The sequence below is a fragment of the Pristiophorus japonicus genome, chromosome 2 (assembly GCF_044704955.1).
Source record: "Pristiophorus japonicus isolate sPriJap1 chromosome 2, sPriJap1.hap1, whole genome shotgun sequence".
NCBI classification, from domain to species: domain Eukaryota; kingdom Metazoa; phylum Chordata; class Chondrichthyes; family Pristiophoridae; genus Pristiophorus; species Pristiophorus japonicus.
This window is the reverse complement of record NC_091978.1, coordinates 101,687,915-101,701,509: the sequence shown is the minus strand read 5'-3', so window position 1 is coordinate 101,701,509 and position 13,595 is coordinate 101,687,915. Positions and strand designations below refer to the sequence as shown.

The 13,595-nt window shown below is 46.0% G+C and overlaps 1 protein-coding gene across 1 annotated transcript in view; it reads right to left on the bottom strand.

The window, feature by feature from the left end:
- dnajb5 (DnaJ heat shock protein family (Hsp40) member B5) overlaps window positions 1-5,530 on the bottom strand; it is a 53,314-nt gene extending 47,784 nt beyond the window's left edge. Inside the window, exons 1-2 of the mRNA XM_070868421.1 lie at window positions 5,438-5,530; window positions 5,005-5,265 (exon numbers count right to left, since the gene is read on the bottom strand). Of these exons, the coding sequence (XP_070724522.1) occupies window positions 5,005-5,215 (211 nt within the window). The 5' untranslated portion in view covers window positions 5,216-5,265; window positions 5,438-5,530. The remainder of the gene's footprint in view (window positions 1-5,004; window positions 5,266-5,437) is intronic.
- Between the last annotated feature and the right edge of the window lie 8,065 nt (window positions 5,531-13,595).

The window sequence follows — 13,595 nt, the reverse complement described above, 5'->3', positions numbered from 1 at the left end:
CTCCCTCTTGAATATATCCAATGAACTGGCATCAACAACTCTGTGGCAGGGAATTCCACAGGTTAACAACTGAGTGAAGAAGTTTCTCCTCATCTTAGTCCTAAATGGCCTACCCCTTATCCTAAGACTGTGTCCCCTGGTTCTGGACTTCCCCAACATCGGGAGCATTCTTCTTGCATCTAACCTGTCCAGTCCCATCAGAATTTTATAGGTTTCTAGGAGATCCCCTCGCATCCTTCTAAACTCCAGTGAATTCAGGCCCAGTCGATCCTCATACGTCTGTCCTGCCATCCCGGGAATCAGTCTGGTGAACCTTCGCTGCACTCCCTCAATAGCAAGAACGTCCTTCCTCAGATTAGGAGACCAAAACTGAACACAATATTCCAGGTGAGGACTCACTAAGGCCCTGTACAACTGCAGTAAGACCTCCCTGCTCCCATACTCAAATCCCCTAGCTATGAAGGCCAACATACCATTTGCCTTCTTCACTGCCTGCTGTACCTGCATGCCAACTTTCAATGACTGATGTATCATGCCACCCAGGTCTCGTTGCACCTCCCCTTTTCCTAATCTGCCACCATTCAGATAATATTCTGCCTTCGTGTTTTTGCCACCAAAGTGGATAAGCTCACATTTATCCACATTATACTGCATCTGCCATGCATTTGCCCACTCACCTAACCTGTCCAAGTCACCCTGCAGCCTCTTAATGTCCACCTCACAGCTCACACTGCCACCCAGCTTTGTGTCATCTGCAAACTTGGATATATTACACTCAATTCCTTCATCTAAATCATTAATGTATACTGTAAATAGCTGGGGTCCCAACACTGAGCCCTGCGGCACTCCACTAATCACTGCCTGCCATTCTGAAAAGGACCCGTTTATCCCGACTCTCTGCTTCCTGTCTGCCAACCAGTTTTCTATCCACGTCAATACATTACCCCCAATACCATGTGCTTTAATTTTGCACACTAATCTCTTGTGTAGGACCTTGTCAAAAGCCTTTTGAAAATCCAAATACACCACATCCACTGGTTCTCCCTTGTCCACTCTACTAGTTACACCCTCACAAAATTCCAGAAGATTTGTCAAGCATGATTTCCCTTTCATAAATCCATGCTGACTTGGACCGATCCAGTCACTGCTTTCCAAATGCGCTGCTATTTCATCTTCAATAATTGATTCCAACATTTTCCCCACTACTGATGTCAGGCTAACTGGTCTATAATTCCCCGTTTTTTCTCTCCCTCCTTTTTTAAAAAAGTAGCTACCCTCCAGTCCAAAAGGAACTGATCCAGAGTCGATAGACTGTTGGAAAATGATCACCAATGCATCCACTATTTCTAGGGCCATTTCCTTAAGTACTCTGGGATGCAGACTATCAGGCCCCGGGAATTTATCGGCCTTCAATCCCATCAATTTCCCTAACACAATTTCCCGCCTAATAAGGATTTCCTTCAGTTCCTCCTTCTCACTTGACCCTCCATCCCCTAGTATTTCCAGAAGGTTATTTGTGTCTTCCTTCGTGAAGACAGAACCAAAGTATTTGTTCAACTGGTCTGCCATTTCTTTGTTCCCCATTAAAAATTCACCTGAAGCTGACTGCAAGGGACCTACGTTTGTCTTCACTAATCTTTTTCTCTTCACATAGCTTATAGAAGCTTTTGTAGTCAGTTTTTATGTTCCTAGCAAGCTTCCTCATACTCTATTTTCCCTCTCCTAATTAAACCCTTTGTTCTCCTCTGCTGAATTCTAAATTTCTCCCAGTCCTTAGGCTTGCTGCTTTTTCTGGCCAATTGATATGCCTCTTCCTTGGATTTAATACTATCTTTAATTTCCCTTGTTAGCCACGGTTGAGCCACCTTCCCCTTTTTATTTTTTACTCCAGACAGGGATGTACAATTGTTGAAGTTCATCCATGTGATCTTTAAAGGTTTGCAATTGCCTATCCACCATCAACCCTTTAAGTATCATTCGCCAGTCTATTCTAGCCAATTCACGTCACATACCATCGAAGTTACCTTTTCTTAAGTTCAGGACCCTAGTCTCTGAATTAACTGTCACTCTCCATCTTAATAAAGAATTCTACCATATTCTGGTCACTCTTCCCCAAGGGGCCTCGCACAACAAGATTGCGAATTTGTCCTTTCTCATTACACATCACCCAGTCTAGGATGACCAGCCCTCTAGTTGATTCCTCGACATATTGGTCTAGAAAATCATCCCTGATGCACTCCAGGAAATCCTCCTCCACCGTATTGCTACCAGTTTGGTTAGCCCAATCTATATGTAGATTAAAGTCGCCCATGATAACTGCTGTACCTTTATTGCACACATCTAATTTCTTGTTTGATGCTGTCCCCAACCTCACTACTATGGTTTGGTGGTCTGCACACAACTCCCACTAGCATTTTCTGCCTTTTGGTATTCCGCAGCTCCACCCAAACAGATTCCACATCATTCAAGCTAATGTCCTTTCTTACTATTGCATTAATTTCCTCTTTAACCAACACTATCCCACCTCCTTTTCTTTTCTGTCTATCCTTCCTGAATGTTGAACAGTTTTGGTTTCCATATTTACGAAAGGATATACTTGCTTTGGAGGCAGTTCAGAGAAGGTTCACAAGGTTGATTCCAGAGATGAAGGGATTGACTGGAGGAAAGGTTGAGCAGTTTGGACCTCTACTCATTGGAATTCAGAAGACTGAGAGGTGATCTTATCCAAATGTATAAGATTATGAGGGGGCTTGACAAGGTGGATGCAGAGAGGACGTTTCCACTGATGGGGGAGACTAGAACTAGAGGACATGATCTTAGAATAAGGGGCCACCCATTTAAAACTGAGATGAAGAGAAATTTCTTCTGAGGGTTGTAAATCTGTGGAATTCACTGTCTCAGAGAGCTGTGGAAGCTGGGACACTGAATGAATTTAAGACAGAAAGAGACAGTTTCTTAAACGATAAGGGTTTATGGGGAGTGGGCAGGGAAATGGAGCAGTCCATGATCAGATCAGCCATGATCTTACTGAATGGCAGAGCAGGCTCGAGGGGCCGTATGGCCTACTCCTGTTACTATTTCTTATGTCCGCCACCTCCAGCGTTATCTCACCACCAATCATATCTTACCTCCCATCTCAGCATTCCGAAGGGACCACTCCCTCCACGACACCCTGGTCCATTCCGCAGTCACCCCAGCCCTTCCCCCGGCACCTTCCCGTACAAGCACAGGAGATGCAACAGCTGCCCTTTTACCTCTTCCTTTCTCACTGTCCGGAGCCCCAAACACTCCTTCCAAGTGAAACAGCAATTTACTTGTACTTATTTCAATTTAGTACACTGTGTTCGCTGCTCATGGTGTAATCTCCTTTACATCGGGGAAACCAAATGCAGATTGGGTGACCGCTTTGCGGAACGCCTCTGTTCAGTCCACAAGGGTGACCCCGAGCTTCTGGTCACCTGTCACTTTAATTCTACACTCCACTCCCACTCTGTCCTCAGCCTCCTGCACTGTTCCAATAAAGCTCAATGCAAGCTCGAGGAACAGTACCTCATCTTTTGTTTAGACACTTTACAACCTTCCATACTCAACATCGAGTTTAACAATTTCAGACCATAACCTCTGCCCACTTTTTGTTCCCTTGCTTTACAAAAACATTCCCTCCCATCTGTTTCCCATGGTAGCTGGCATTTATTCCATCATTCACACCCTATCTAGATTCACCTTTTGTTTCCTAACTTGTGCTATTACCATCTCAATTCAGCCCATCATCTCTCAAATCTCTTCTGCCTACCACCCTATCACAAGCCTTCCTTTTTGTTCTTTCCAGTCCCCTCCCCTCCTCCCTTTCAGAGCCCTAGCACTTCCATATGAATCTGTTACATTTCAAACTGTTGCCAGTTCTAACGAAGGGTCATCGACCTGAAACGTTAACTCTGTTTCTCTCTCTCTCCGCAGATGCTGCCTGACCCGCTGTGATTTCCAGCATTTTCTATTTTTATTGCTCATCTTACTTCCCTATTTAACTGTTTAAATAGCAGACCAAGGAATGGTCACAGTGGTTTAGTTGAACAGCACACATCACCTCTTGTTTATTCAGTTTATCACTGTAGATTAGACACATTATCATAGGCAGTCTTGCTCCCACGAAAAATATGAGTCCTTCGGTGGCTGAACAGTCCAATATGAGCGTCACAGGTGGGACAGATAATCGTTGTGGGAAAGGGTGGGTGGGACTGGTTTGCAGCATTGTTTTTTCCGCTGCCTGCGCTTGATTTTAGCATGCTTTCATTAACGATACTCGAGGTGCTCAGCGCCCTCCTGGATGTGCTTCCTCCACTTAGGATGGTCTTTGGCCAGGGACTCCCAGATGTTAGTGGGGATTTGCACTTTATCAGGGAGGTGTTGAGGATGTCCTTGTAATGTTTCCGCTGCCCACCTTTGGCTCGTTTGCCATGAAGGAGCTCCAAGTAGAGCTGATCAAGTGTGGTCAGTGCTTCAATGCTGGGGATGTTGACCTGGTCGAGGACGCTAACGTTGGTGCGTCTGTCCTCCCAGGGGATTTGCAGGATCTTGGCTGCTAATAATAAAAGTCGCAGCAGCACTCCACTACTCCCAAACATAATATCGGACATTGGAGCGACTTCCCTCAAACAAACATACTCTGCCAAACTGCTTACGTTGCTTTTTAAAGTTAATTGGCAGCAAATCCGTGCCCTTCATCTTCGTTATTTTAAGTCCTTACCACATATCGATTACACTGAAACTCCTCTCCTTCAAAATTAAGTAAAATAACCTCCTCCATTTATACAGAACTGAGTGCAGGCATTGTAAAACAAACTGCACTCATCAGGAACTGTTGGAAGAATGTATCTATTAGGTCTATGTCTGCAAATCCTTTCACACTAAATATATTATGCAATCGATTGCAGCATTTATCTATCACACACCGAGAATCGGTGCATGGAGGAAAACGGGGAAAAGGCCAACTCCAAGGACACTCACCTTCCTCCCCATATTGATCGTAAATGGATCTCTTCTTGGGGTCACTCAGCACTTCGTAAGCCTCGGCCACCTCTTTAAATTTCTCCTCGGCGTTGGGCTCTTTGTTTTTATCCGGGTGAAACTTCAAGGCCATTTTCCTGTACGCTTTTTTAATTTCATCTTCATTGGCTTCAGAGCTGATGCCGAGGATGTTATAATAATTTTTACCCATGATTTTTCGGAGACGTTGACCTGAATCCCCGCCAGACAGCAGCGATTTTTCTGGAACAGGAAGAAATGCATCATAGATATTAGTACTGACACATCTACATTATTGTACAGGACTATAGTAACAGGCTCTGTCTGGTGGCCGCTCGTGATAAATTCGAAACATGCATTAAAACTTTTTTTTTTAAATTGAAACATTTCAACCCTAAACCCGGGAATTCATTACCGTTAAATATATTCCCCTACTTTACACCAACACGTCAACCACAACCACTCTCCGGTGCTCCCTAACTTGCTTACTGCTTCAGTGCCGGTTCGCACGTCGTAAGCCCCACCCACCAACGCGTGGATTGCTCTATTTGTGTTGTCACGCCCTGAAGGTTGCTTTATTTGGAAACCCACCCACCGTTATTCAGAGCTGATTGGTGACTGACGACGTCGATCATCCAATAATTTAAAAAAAATTAACGGCTCTCAAGTTAGGCTGAGCCGGCGGCTGTGCGGGGTGACTCATGAGCTGGAATTAGAGAGGAGCGCGCGGGGGGAGAGAGAAACTTCGAGAAACATTCCGTCAGCGGCATCGCTTCCGGTCCCAATCCAAACTACATTTAAAAGGACGTGACAGCTAGAAAAGGATCTGCTGGTGTTGGCAGCATTTTTAGTCGGTTCGGTTGGATTGGAGGAATAGTTCTCCCCACGGTTTATTTTGATACTGTAGATTACCTCCATCCATTTCTATTAATCATTGAGGAAAATAAGGATAAGTATCGCTATATATTCTGTTCTCATTTTCTCTGCTTAAAAATACAGCAATATAGAATTGTGTTTGCCCTGGTATTGTGGCGTTAACAAGCAGAAGTTTGAGAAACACACCCACCCCTCCACTACCAGCTAAGGTTGTCAACCTTTCACGTTTGTCCTGGAGCCTTCAGGAATTAAAAATCAATGTCCTGGACACTTCGAGTAACCTGGAGAAAAATCATAGGGTAATTTAAAAAATGATGAACTTTTTTTTACAATTTGCATTTTATTGAACACTTTTCCTTATTAGTTAGAAAAATATTTGAGATGGGGGAAGCTGTGGGTCGTATGATAACCTCCAGGAATACAGCCAACCAGAGTTGGCAACCCTACACCCAGTCAGTTAATCTGCCCGTTCCTTCATTTTCTCGTCTTGAAAACGTTGTACTGTTTTGTGGGTTATGTATATAAAAACATTACAAGAAATGGTTTCAGGAAAAAAAGCACGCTTGTTTCCTCAAATTGATTGTTTCTGTGCACAGTTTGCAAAAGGTAGGCTCCATCCAATTTGCTTAATTGAGACGTAAACAACATTAAAATTGAAAATTTTCTATAGGCCTCAAGACAATTAGCAAAATTAAGGATGCTGATCAAACATTATAATTTTATTATTCAAACTTGACAAGTTGCATTGCACAAACTCCCAGGACTGGAATAACACTGAGTTCTGATGAAAAGTCATCGACTTGAAACCTGAATTTTGTTTTTCTCTCTCCACAGATGCTGCCTGACCTGAGTATTTCCAGCATTTTCTGTTTTTATTACTGGAATAATACTGTTCCTTTAAAGTATTTGATTATCTGTGTCTTTTTTTATCCTTATGATTTTCAACCCTGTATCAGATATTCATAGAAACATAGCAAATAGGAGCAGTTGTAGGCTATTCGGCCCTTCGAGTCTGTGCCACTGTTCAATATAATCCTGGCTGATCCTCTATCTCAATACCATATTCCTGCTTTTTCCCCATACCCTTTGATGCCTTTTGTTTCTAGAAATCTATCTCTCTCCCTCTTAAATATATTCAGTGACTTGGCCTCCACAGCCTTCTGTGGTAGAGAATTCCACAGGTTCACCACCCTCTGAGTGAAAAGATTTCTCCTCCTCTCGGTCCTAAATTTCCTACCCCATATCCTGAGACTGTGACCCCTTGTTCTCGACTTCCCAGACAGGGGAAACATCCTCCCCGCATCCAGTCTATCCAATCCAGTCAGAATTTTATACGTTTCAATGAGATCCCCTCTCATTCTTCTAAACTCTAGTGAATACAGGCCTAGTCGACCCAATCTCTCCTCATACAACAGTTCTGCCATCCCAGGAATCAGTCTGGTGAACCTTCACTGCACTCCCTCTATGGCAAGTATATCCTTTCTTAGGTAAGGACACCAAAACTGCACACAATACTCCTGGTGCAGTCTCACCAAGGCCATGTATAACTGCAGTAAGACATCCTTGTTCCTGTACTCACATCCTCTTGCAATGAGGGCCAACATCTGCACTTGCATGTTTGCTTTCAATGACTGGTGTACAAGGACACCCAGGTCCCTCTGTACATTGACACTTCCCAAGCCATTGTCATTTAAATAATACTTTGTCCTTATGTTTTTCCTACCAAAGTGAATAACTTCACATTTAGCCATGTTCTACTGCATCTGCCATGTGTTTTCCCACTCATTCAAACTATCTAAATTGCCTTGCAGCGTCTTTGCATACTCCTCACAACCCCAACTAGTTTTGTGTCGTCAGCAAACTTGGAAATATTACATTTGGTTCCCTCATCCAAATCATTTATTTATTATATATATATATATTGTGAATAGCTGGGGCCCAAGCACTGATCCCTGTGGTACCCCACTAGTCACTGCCCGCCACCCAGAAAAAGACCCATTTATTCCTACTCTCTGTTTCCTGTCAGTTAACTAATTTTCAATCCATGCAATACATTACCCCCAATCCTATGTGCTTTAATTTTGCACACTAACATCTTATGTGGGACTTTATCAAAGGCTTTCTGAAAATCCAAATACACTACATCCACTTGTTCTCCCTTATCTATTCTATCAGTTACATCCTCAAAAAACTCCAGTAGGTTTGTCAAACGTGATTTTCCATTCATAAATCCATGATTACTTTGTTTAATCCCGTTGATATTATCTAAGTGTGCCGTTATCACATGCTTTATAATAGACTGTAGCATTTTCCCTACTACTGATAGGCTAACCGGTCTGTAGTTCCCCGTTTTCTAATTTTTAAGGGAGTAGTAATAATGTTGATTGGTTTTGTTACAAGTCTATTCTGCAAATTGGCTTGCAGTTGATTTAGAGGATTAAAACTGTGGATTTGGACTAAAATAATTGGTTGACATCCTTAGCAGAGGGACAGTTGAGTTAATGGGACAAAAATTGTGTATGCATGATTATTTTAAAATGACCAATCTAGTGGATGGGTAACCTGTGTAGTTCTGCCATAAAGCAGGAATAGTTGACGAATTCTAGAAATTAAGATTTTACAATTATGGTCAGATCACACTTGGTATACTCCTTTTCAGGCAAAGCAGTGTGTAAGGGGACAAGGAGAGAGAAATGTGAAAGGGAAGCTGTTGTGTATCTGTAAAGCATGCACTCCCATGTTCTGCCACCAGAGAGTGCATCCCCTGAAGTCCCAAGGGATCCCAGCATCCCTTGGGAGCACTGTATATAAGCTGGCCTCTAAGGCCTGTTCCTCGCTCTGGAGTGTCTTAATAAAGACTGAGGTCACTGTTACTTTAACCTCCTCTGTGTCAGGAACATAACAACTGCCGACGAGTATACGAATCCAATGCAAAGATGCAGCAAACTGTGGGCATCCTGGAGAAGTTCTCAGAGGATGAGGACTGGAAAGCCTATGTCGAACAGCTAGACCAGTACTTTGTAGCCAATGAGCTGGACGGAGAAGGAAGTGCTGCAAAAAGGAGAGTGGTTCTTACGGTCTGCGGGGCACCGACCTACAACCTCATGAAGAATCTTCTGACTCCGGTGAAACCCACAGATAAGTCGTATGAGGAGCTGTGTACACTGTTTGGGAGCATCTTAACCCGAGGGAGAGTGTGCTGATGGCGAGGTATCGGTTCTACACGTGCCAGCGATCTGAAGGTCAGGAAGTGGTGAGCTACGTCGCCGAGCTAAGACGGCTTGCAGGACAATGTGAGTTTGATGGCTACCTGGAGCAAATGCTCAGAGACTTTTTTGAACTGGGCATTGGCCACGAGACCATCCTACGAAAACTTTTGACTGTAGAGACACTGACCCTCACTAAGGCCATTGCGATAGCACAGGCGTATATGTCCACCAGTGATAACACCAAACAAATCTCTCAGCACACCAGTGCTAGAAATGTTCATAAATTAACTGGAACTGTGTTTGCGAGCAGAAATGTACAGGGCAAAAACCGTGAGTCTGCAACTGCCAGCAGGCCTCAGGTGACCCAGATGACTGAGTCTGCAACAAAGGATGAATGCAAGGCAATTCACACCTTGTTGGCGTTGTGGAGGCTTCCATTCAGCCTATTCATGCCGCTTCAAAGGGTATGTTTGCAAGAGCTGTGGAACAATGGGGCACCTCCAACGAGCTCTGCAAAACCTGCTAACCACCACGTGGCAGAGGAAGATCAGTTTATGGTGGATCAAAGCAATTTCGAGCCGCAAAGAGAGGAGGCAGATGCTGAAGTACACTGGGTGCACACATTTTCGACGAAATGTCCACCTATAATGCTAATTGTAAAATTGAATGGCTTACCCTTGGCCATGGAACTGGACACTGGTGCTAGCCAATCCATCATGAGTAAAAAGATGTTTGAGAGACTGGTGCAACAAGGCACTCAGACCAGCCCTGAGCCCCATCCACACGAAACTGAGAACGTACACCAAAGAGCTTATCACTCTCCTGGGCAGCGCCATGGGCAAGGTCACCTACGAGGGCACGGTGCACGAACTGCCACTCTGGATTGTCCCGGGCAGTGGCCCCACACTGCTTAGAAGGAGCTGGCTGGGCAAAATCCACTGGAACTGGGATGACGTCCGAGCGCTATCACATGTCGATGAGGCCTCATGTACCCAGGTTCTCAACAAATTTCCTTCCCTTTTTGAGCCTGGCATTGGAAACTTTTCCGGGGCGAAGGTGCAGATCCACTTGGTCCCAGAGGCACGACCCATTCACCACAAGGCGCGAGCGGTACCTCACATGATGAGGGAGAGAGTGGAAATAGAGCTGGACAGGCTGCAACGTGAGGGCATCATCTCTGCAGTGGAATTCAGCGAGTGGGCCAGCCCGATTGTTCCAGTACTCAAAAGTGATGGCACGGTCAGGATTTGCGGCGATTATAAAGTAACTATTAATCGTTTCTCGCTACAGGACCAATACCCGCTACCTAAGGCAGATGACCTATTTGCGATGCTGGCAGGAGGCAATACGTTCACCAAGCTCGACCTGACTTCGACCTACATGACGCAGAAGCTGGAGGAGTCTTCGAAGGGCCTCACCTGCATCAACACGCACAAGGGACTGTTCATCGACAACAAATGCCCGTTTGGAATTCGGTCGGCTGCAGCGATCTTCCAGAGAAACATGGAGAGCCTACTCAAGTCGGTATCACGCACGGTGGTTTTTCAGGACGACATATTGGTCACGGGTCGGGACACCGTCGAGCACCTACAAAACCTGGAGGAGGTCCTTCGGCGACTGGATCGCGTAGGGCTGCGACTGAAGAGGAATGTGTCTTCATGGCAACAGAAGTGGAGTTTTTGGGGAGAAAGGTCGCGGCGGACGGCATTCGGCCCACAGACACCAAGACAGAGGCTAATAGGAACGCGCCCAGGCCACAGAATGTCATGGAGCTGCAGTCGTTCCTGGGACTCCTCAACTATTTTGGTAACTTCCTACCGGGGTTAAGCACCCTCTTAGAGCCCTTACATGTGTTATTGCGTAAAGCTGAGAACTGGGTATGGGGGGAAAAAAACAAGTAATTGCTTTTGAGAAAGTCAGAAACATTTTATGCTCCAACAAGCTGCTTGCATTGTATAACCCGTGTAAAAGACTTGTGCTAGCTTGTGATGCGTCATCGTACGGAATCTGGTGTGTATTACAACAAGCTAACGTTGCGGGGAAGTTGCAACCTGTCGCCTATGCCTCTAGGAGCTTGTCGAAGGCTGAGAGGGCCTACAGCATGATTGAGAAAGAGGCATTAGCGTGTGTGTTCGGGGTAAAGAAAATGCATCAGTACCTGTTTGGCCTCAAATTTGAGTCGGAAACCGATCACAAGCCCCTCATCCCTGTTCGCTGAAAACAAGGGGATAAATACCAGTGCCTCAGCCCACATACAAAGGTGGGCACTCACGCATCAGTGTACAACTATACCATCTGCCACAGGCCAGGCACCGAGAACTGTGCGGATGCTCTCAGTTGGTTACCATTGCCCACCACGGGGGTGGAAATGGCGTAGCCTGCAAACTTGTTGATGGTGGCGCAGCCCGCAGACTTGTTGATGGTCATGAAAGCGTTTGAAAATGATAACTCACCTGCCACGGCCCGCCAGATTAGGACTTGGACCAGCCAAGATCCTCTGCTGTCCCTAGTAAAAAAAAACTTACTGCATGGGAGCTGGGCCAGCATCCCCGTTGAAATGCAAGAGCTAATCAAGCCGTTCCAGCGGCAAAAGGACGAGCTGTGCATTCAGGCAGACTGCCTGTTGTGGGGTAACCATGTAGTGCTACCCAAAAAGGGCAGGGAGACGTTCATCTCGGATCTCCACAGCACACTCCCGGGTATAGTAATGATGAAAGCGATAGCCAGATCCCACGTGCGGTGGCCCGGTATCGATTCTGACTTAGAGTTCTGTGTACGCCAATGCAGCGTGTATGCTCAGTTCAGCAACGCACCCAGAGAGGCACCACTAAGTTTATGGTCCTGGCCCTCCAGACCATGGTCGAGGATCCATGTCGACTATGCGGGCCCGTTTCTCGGTGAAATGTTCTTGATGGTGGTGGATGCTTTTTCAAAATGGATTGAATGTGAAATAATGTCGGGAAGCACCGCCACCGCCACTATTGAAAGCCTCAGGTCCATGTTTGCCACCTACGGCCTGCCTGACATACTGGTCAGTGACAACGGGCCATGTTTCACCAGTGCCGAATTTAAAGAATTCATGACCCGCAATGGGATCAAACATGGCACCTCGGCCCTGTTTAAACCAGCCTCCAATGGGCAGGCAGAGCGGGCAGTACAAACAATCAAACAGAGCCTTAAACGAGTCACAGAAGGCTCACTCCAAACCCACCTGTCCAGAGTACTGCTCAGCTACCGCACGAGACCTCACTCGTTCACGGGGGTGCCCCCGGCTGAGCTACTCATGAAAAGGACACTTAAAACCAGACTCTCGCTGGTTCACCCCAACCTGCACGATCAGGTAGAGAGCAGGCGGCAGCAACAAAATGTAAATGATGGTCGCGCCACTGTGTCACGGGAAATTGATCTGAATGACCCTTTGTATGTGCTAAACTATGCACATGGTCCCAAGTGGATCGCGAGCACGGTGATAGCTAAAGAAGGGAATAGGGTGTTTGTCGTCAAACTAGACAATGGACAAATTTGCAGAAAGCACCTGGACCAAACGAGGCTGCGGTTGACAGACTGCCCTGAACGACTCACAGCAGACACCACCTTTTTCGAGCCCACAACACACATCCAAAGGATCAACGACACCACCCCGGACCAGGAAATTGAACCCATCACGCCCAACAGCCCAGCAAGGCCAGGCTCACCCAGCAGCCCTGTAGGGCCAACAACACGCCAGCCCAGCGAGGGCACAGCCAAGACACCAGAACAGACATTTGTACCGAGGCGGTCCACCAGGGAAAGAAAGGCTCCCGACCACCTCACCTTGTAAATAGTTTTCACTTTTACTTTGGGGGGGAATGATGTGTATCTGTAAAACATGCACTCCCATGTTCCGCCACCAGGGAGTGCATCCCCTGAAGTCCCAAGGGATTCCAGCATCCCTTGGAAGCACTGTATCTAAGCCGGCCCCTAAGGCCTGTTCCTCACTCTGGAGTATCTTAATAAAGACTGAGGTCATTGTTACTTTAACCTCCCTGACTGCAGTCTCATCTGTGTTAGGAACACAGCAGAAGCAAAAGTAGACTGGGAGGTGAAGAGGAGAGATGGGGACGTGGAGTTGGAATCCGAAATGGGGCAAGAAAGAGTAGCGACAGAGAAAGCGGGGGAGTGGGAAGAGGAAGCGTCAAAATGGGAAGTGCCAAGACGAAGCACAAGGACAAACGGACAGCAGATAAGGTGAGGAAGTACTACGCAGTAGTGAACAGGCAGTGCACATGTGTTGTGGAGGAATAAGTTTGTGGATACCAGGGCGACAAATGCAAACATAAGGTGTGGGTCTGGTTAACCACATGTAGGAAGGCAATTGGAGCATCACTCCTTTCATGTGGTCCTCCAGGCAGAGTTTAGAGAGCTAGGGGAGAGATTGACGAGCAGCACCTCAAAAATAGTAATCTCTGGATTACTGCCGGTGCCACGTGCTAGTGTGTACAGAAATAA